The 6,884-nt window shown below is 32.4% G+C and overlaps 2 protein-coding genes across 5 annotated transcripts in view; one reads left to right on the top strand and one right to left on the bottom strand.

Annotated features, from left to right (window-relative positions):
- Positions 1–2,590: 2,590 nt before the first annotated feature.
- Positions 2,591–6,135, bottom strand: Ubc4 (ubiquitin conjugating enzyme 4). 2 transcript variants are annotated; one of them, XM_018456258.1, is made up of 5 exons: positions 5,437–6,135; positions 3,822–3,974; positions 3,433–3,515; positions 3,037–3,200; positions 2,591–2,939 (listed from the first exon to the last, which is right to left on the bottom strand). In XM_018456258.1, the coding sequence occupies exons 1-5, from the start codon at positions 5,497–5,499 to the stop codon at positions 2,800–2,802; spliced, it is 603 nt and encodes a 200-aa protein (XP_018311760.1). In that variant the 5' UTR covers positions 5,500–6,135; the 3' UTR covers positions 2,591–2,799. The 2 variants fall into 2 exon arrangements, with proteins under 2 accessions (XP_018311760.1, XP_018311768.1); XM_018456266.1 differs by lacking the exon at positions 5,437–6,135 and adding an exon at positions 4,515–4,557.
- Positions 4,781–6,884, top strand: part of Prps (phosphoribosyl pyrophosphate synthetase) — a 10,446-nt gene continuing 8,342 nt past the window's right edge. For 2 of the 3 annotated variants that reach the window (XM_018456239.1, XM_018456222.1), the window contains exon 1: positions 4,782–4,938. In XM_018456239.1, the coding sequence (XP_018311741.1) occupies positions 4,869–4,938 (70 nt within the window). In that variant the 5' untranslated portion in view covers positions 4,782–4,868. Of the gene's footprint in view, positions 4,939–6,884 lie in introns of all 3 variants that reach the window. The other variant, XM_018456231.1, reaches the window with a different exon arrangement.

Genomic DNA, 6,884 nt, shown 5'->3' with positions numbered 1-6,884 from the left:
TACATATATGACAGACTGACTTAGACATACTTCTCTTTTTCTTTGTAATGGTTTCATATGTATAAATTTTGATTACATGTATAAATTTTGGTTGATGTAAGAAGAAATATATATATATATATCTAAAATTCACTTACAATAATTTATTATTCTTCTAATTGTTTTTATTTTTTGTACTTAGAATCCTATAGAATAGTCAAATTGAATATAGTTTTATGAAACTACATTTAGAAAAACAATTAATTCAGATATAATTAATTGTTCAGAATGATTTAAAAATTATTAAAGTTTGTCTCATAATTTTATCATACATTATTTGTTTAAGATTTTGTTTATGAATTTTTTGTACGTATTGCAATGTTGTATATGTGTGTACGTGTATATTAAAGTTATTTGTATATAAAAATTAAAATTAAATATCTATCGCGGAAATTGTTATCGCAAAATTTTCTCGAACTGGATTATAAATTTTTTTTCATATCTTTAATCACGTTCAAGTAAAAAACAAATATAAATATAGTGAATAAATCAATCTTTTTTTCTTTCCTTTTTAAATGAGAAATATGAATATAGAGCCAAAAAGACATAGCTATTTTCTATGTTGCCATTTTTGTTATCCACACGCTCTACCTAACTATAATTACTGAGAGAATTCAGTAATCATTGCTACTAATTTATTTCATGTTTATAATATCAAGTCATATTTGTACATAGTACAATTGAGATTAAATTTAATGGTACTTTTGACAGGAAAAAAATATTTTCAGTAACTTATATATATCGTAATAGTTGATTTTACAAATATTTTTTGATATTGCTTTTATATATGTAATACAAGAAATTTAGCGAGAAATTTGTTGGGCCAGCTTTGGGACAATTTGCATAATTATTAAGCGACAGTAAAAAAAATCTGTATTAAATACTTAACAAATAAAATAATATAAAAATTTATGTACTAGTAAGTAAAAGAATGTTTTTTATATTTCTGAGAAAAATATAAGGAACAAATCTGTATACAGAGATTAGAATACAGTCAGAATAATGAAAAATGAACTATTTATTTTTTCATGATTATTAAACATTACAGCAATTAAAACATCAAAGAGGATGTTGGAACTACAACCACATCCATAAACAAACTCATATGTAGGATAATACACGTGAGCTAAATATTTAAAAGAATAAAATAAAGCAAAACAATTTTTACAATCAATTGATCTAGCTATCACTTTTTTAAACATGATTTATGAAAAAATTAATATTACAAACTGATGAAACTATAATTCAATATTCATCCTTTCACTATGTAACACATATGATTTAACATTTGATTGTACAAAAAGCTATGTGCATTTCTGCATCATATACATTATTATACAAATAATGGGCTAATTAAATTTCCATCTTCATTTTTTCTAGCTGTGCTGTTTCACAATTTTACAGAATCATTACTAGAATAAATTGAATCTGTTTTGAACCTTTCTCTCTAATGGTATATTTTTATGTAAAATTTAATCGAGGCCGTTAAATAAATGCCATTTACACCTGAGTCTGGAATGTATACGGCATGACACAAATACAAAAACAAGCAAGACAAGATATATACTTGTAAAGATACATATCTATGATGTGAACATTTTTACTTCCTGTAAACCAACACTAAAAATGTACAAGTATAAAATATTGACATCAAGGCGAACAAGTATATGAATCTTTTTACAGGTCACATCTTACTTCAATAATATACAAGCGGATTTGCTCACATAAATTATACTTTTTTTACCTTTTTTCAAATGAAAGAGTAATTTTTTGGAACATATGCATATAGTATATTTAACATTACTTTTTATTTATCATAAATCAGTGATGACCAAATCACACTTAATAATTCTGATAGATTTCAAATTGATGGCAATTTTTTTTTCAATAGTAGATTTAAATAACAAGTTAAAATAATTGAAATTTAAAATCTAATATAATTTTCTTTTTATTAAAAACATTTACTATTGTAAAACTATAAAAAACTTATGAGCTGTAATAACAAGATGTATACCTTGTATTAAAGAATGAAAGAAATATATTTTTATTGTAACATGCAATTTCTATTAAGAATATAAATGATGTATAGATTATGTACAGTTTATAAAGAAAATTTGTGCATCACTGATATGAAAAAATAGATTATAAATTATAAAAACTGCAAACAGGATCAAATTATACTTGAAAAATATAGTTTGTGAATATACGTATTAGACTTTACTGGCAATTCAATATTTCAAATACAAATTGAAAATCTAGAATTAAAATTATCAAAGGCTAATTATAAAAGACAAAATAAAAATTCGAAAATGATACACAAAACTAAAGGATATTATGCATTTATATCATTTAATTTGTGATATATTGAATTATTACGTACAAAATAAGCAATCAAGAATATATCAATTTAAACTTTGTTGTAAAATTATGCTATTTCTTAAGCAACAATGGAATTTGAATAGAATGTAATGCAGAACAGTACAGTTCTCACAAAATGTTAAAAATTTTTCTTATTGATTCTAACCATTTTTTTTTAATTATTTTTCCTTCACGCTCTCTTACAAATTAAATAGATTACTATTGATATAAGTTGGATAGCTTTTCAGATAATTTCTTTTCATCATCCAGCTATTGTCAATATAACTGCGGAATTCCAATTGTAAAATCATTAATGATATTCAATATTCGAACATGATATTATTACAAGGAAATTTTTTGCAAAAAATGAATGGATGTGATAAATTAACTATGTAGTTATCACTAACTAAAGAGGCAGTGCTCGGTGGCGCGTTCCAAGTCCCAATTATATGAAGATAGAGCGACTCTCGCGTTATGTTCTTCAATTCCCATATCTGTTAATCTTCTTATCTTGTCATCTAAATCGGGCATTTTCGCAGGCCCTAGAGAATCAATATAAATCAGTATTTTAACAAAAAAAAAAATATATATATATACATACATAAAATGCGCGAATATACGCAGGAATAATGCACGTACCACCTGCATATACAAATGTCCAATGTGTGGCAGTTTGACGAAACAATTCAGGATGTTCTTTATATTGTTTAGCAACTACTGCATCCTGAGGATCATCAGGTTCTGCTGCAGATAATAACGCTTGAAGCGATAGCAGTACTGTACGCAGAGTCATTGCGGCAGCCCTTAAATGTGATAATAAAGATGAGATTATTTTACAGATGCATAATTATATTACATACAACAAAGCCACAACATTAAATTTAAAAAATATGTAAATACATAATCAAGTATATAAATAATAAATAACAAATATTTTTTCATTCAGTAAAAGAAGTTGTAAAACATATTAAATAAAAGTTTTTGACATACAAATATTCATAATTTAATTAATAAATTTATAATAAAAATACATGCCATTGATCTTTCAAAATATCCAAACATATGGCACCAGTAACAGAAGATATATTGGGATGCCATATTTTTGTTATAAAACGTACCTGCAAAATAAAAATTTGACATAATACAAAACTTTTGACAATTTATTCGTGAAAACTTGAAATTTATTTGATCTATTATGAATATTTAGAATACAGTATACAAATTTATACTGAAGACATAATATATTGATACTATCTGTGTGTTGTTGATTTATGAAAATTCATAAAGTGATAAATTTATACTATTCATGTGTTATAAGTAACTTTGTTATATTATTATATTGTAATAAAAAATAATAGATATTTTTTAGAAGCTATGCTTGCTAAACAAGTATTACGTTCACATTCTTAAAATTATGAACTTACTTTGGGAGGATTAAATGGATACGTCTCGGGAACTTTGATCTCGAGCACAAAATTACCACCTTCGTATGGTGTGTCCGGTGGACCAGCAATCTCTCCTTTTAATTCGGTAAGACTATCGTTGACCAACTCTACTTTAATCGCACATTTTGCTATCTATTACAAACATTAAATAAATAAAGCATTAGACGACCAAATTGCTATAAATATGTTTCGTAAATGTATAATATGTAACAACTTAGATGTATAGTATTTCAAAACATATAAAACAACTATATATATATATATATATGTGTGTGTGTATATGATTAAGCAAAATGGAAATAATTTGTAAGATATGTTACATTATAAAAACAATAAATCTGTAATTTGTATGTATTAAGATTTCTTAAATTCAAATTAATGAATAAATATGTTTGTGATCAAACTGTAATATGTACTAATTTATTAGAAATCAAATCTATTGAGGGTTTGTGGTAGAAACATATTTTACAACTTCATTTATATATATTTGGAAGGCATATAGATACGGCAATACAGCAATCAAGTTGTAAAAATCGCAAAACTTGGACAGCAAATTGATAGCAAATGACGTATTGATTAGAAAAGCAAAGACGAAGCGGTTTATTTAAAGAAAACAATTGAGCATAAAGAAATCGTGGCAGCGTAGCAAGATTTCAGACAGTTCTGATATACGTGACACTTGTTTTTCAATCGCATCCCTGTTTCCCAGGCAGAAAAACATTCCAGTTATGTGATGACAAATAAGAGGCTATAGAACCGACGAAAACACATTGCTAAATTATGCTCCCTCGTAAAATTCGCGTGTGGTACTACATCAGTCTCGCGGTACAATTATCAAAATAAACATGTAATCATAACCTATGACATCCGAGGCACGATAAGAGAAATCTCGACCGTTCCACAACGGATAATAATTTACAAAACTGTCATGGTACGGCCTTAGTCGCGACGCCTCGGCGTAAATCAGCCGTCAGAAAGCACGTGCAAGTATTATCGGAGACGGATGTATTAAATGCGAGGGCAAAAATGAGCAATCTGAAAAAGTGCAAAGCCTCCCAGTGCGGCCGAGATTCCGGACCTGCACACGCGCATCGTGGTGAGTACGGTCGAGCCATCCATAAGTACTCAGACGAACATATTTTCATCAGATCGTCGACATTGACGCAGGACAAGGAGATGCTAATTATCACATCCGCGACATTCACAACACGCGTTACGTCGCAACTCGCGAGTGGTACAATTCGATATTGACAGAAACGCGTTGAGCTTTTTCTCCGAATATTCTAAAAGAATAGACAAAAGACAACAAATACGCGTAGGAGCGACAGTCGAGCACCGGGTTGCGCGAGGCGCAACAGGCTCTCCTGTCTGCTCCTGTCACCTTTCGCCTGTCGAGCGGATTCGTCGACGACCGCGCGCTAGAATCTAGATCCCGCATCCCGATCGCGGGAATTGCGTAATATCGCGATACGCGGCCGCTGTAACTTATCGCGAGGATCAGGATTGATTCAGGACTGACGAGGACACGCGACACTCTGGCTACCGTCGACTCGACGCCGCTCGCGCCTCGCACGTTCGCTGATCGCTCACTCACCTCCTCACTCTTTATAACCTCTTTGAACTCCCGTTTGATTCGCTGTGCCGCGATGTTCGCCATGGCTCCCGAATCACCTAAAACGGTTAGCACGTTGTCATTGTCATTCGGACGAACGAGCGAGCTCGTGCCCTGCGACGCGTTTCCTCGCACGTTGGCGGCGTCGCGTCGCGTCGCCTCGCCTCGCCTCGCCTCGCGTCGCCTCGCGTCGCGTCGCGCGTAGAGTGTCCTCCACGCGATCGACGAATCCCGTCACCCGTGCACCTGCACCCAAATCCGTTGTCTTTGCCTGCGTTCACCCGGACTCGTCCCTAACCCAGTAGTCGTTGCAACGGCCGTATCTACGAAATCACGCCGCCGCGCATCACCGCGCACGTACACACGCGACTTGTCGTTCGACTCAGCGCCACCGGCGCGGCGCCACATCGATGTGCAAAAGTTGACTATCACTCGCTCTCGCTGCCCGCTGCCCGTCCCTTTTGAATTTCGTCTAAGTTCACGTCGCACCGAGTTGCGCGTCGCGATTTGCGCCTACCAATTGCGCCCGATTGCGCTTATTCACTATTGCATAATTGCGCTAATTCGCTCCGATCTTCGATCGCGGCGAGATGATAATTGATAAGGGCGACACGCGTGCAGTCGTGCACGATCGAGATATCCGAATTTATAACCACGTTACGCTCGCGGAACCAACGTGATAAAAGTACGTTATCAGCGCAAGGGGTGGAAACACGAGCGCGACCACCTTAAAGCCATCACACGTACAAAAATTTTAGTCGTAATCGTAAAGCCATAAGCAAATCGGCCGATCAAGGCCATCACACGTACAAAAATTTTAGTCATAATTGTCAGGCCGTAGGCAAATCGGCCAATCACAGTCGAGTGTTTAAAAGCGCGAGATCTTAATATTGATTGTGATTGGTCGATTTATTTGCGACTTTACGATTCCGACTAAAATTTTTGTACGTGTGATGGCCTTAAGAACTGACTATGAATACCGTCCCAAATTAAGGACATGATTATTAATTGTCCTTCTTTTAATTGTGAAATATAATTTTCAGCGCGCGCGCGCGCTTTATTGATTTGTTTATTTAAAAACAAATATTATTCACAAAAAATATTCAGTAGAAAATACAATTTTTTAAAATAATGAAATGTAATCTCGACGTAACTTTTTTGTTGTAATGTCGCGCATTAAGTGTTATTAGTTATTTACAAATATAATAATATTGTATTATATTATTTTAACAATTATAAAAAGATATTCATCTATTAAAATTTAATTAATATTGAAAAATTTTTTCATGTCCTTAACCCTTTGAGTCGCGCAATTAAAGGAAAAGACTAATCTTTGAAAAATGTATAGAATTATAGGTTTTTGAGATGACTGAAATCAAATCTTTTATCTTAAAAAAATTGAAATCCAAGATGGCGAGCACAATATGGCG

Source organism: Mycetomoellerius zeteki, unplaced genomic scaffold (assembly GCF_001594055.1).
Source record: "Mycetomoellerius zeteki isolate Tzet28-1 unplaced genomic scaffold, Tzet1.0 scaffold113, whole genome shotgun sequence".
Taxonomy (NCBI): Eukaryota; Metazoa; Arthropoda; class Insecta; order Hymenoptera; family Formicidae; genus Mycetomoellerius; species Mycetomoellerius zeteki.
Note: the sequence above shows the minus strand (reverse complement) of the source record. Positions and strands in the feature narration are given on the sequence as shown.

Excerpts from the sequence above, each read along its gene's own strand:
- Ubc4 (XM_018456258.1), bottom strand. The coding sequence starts at position 5,499 with ATGGCGAACATCGCGGCACAGCGAATCAAACGGGAGTTCAAAGAGGTT. Across the intron at positions 3,975-5,436 it reads AGGTTATAAAGAGTGAGGAG|ATAGCAAAATGTGCGATTAA; the intron begins GTGAGTGAGCGA and ends TGTTTGTAATAG. Across the intron at positions 2,940-3,036 it reads GACATTTGTATATGCAGGTG|GGCCTGCGAAAATGCCCGAT; the intron begins GTACGTGCATTA and ends TTGATTCTCTAG.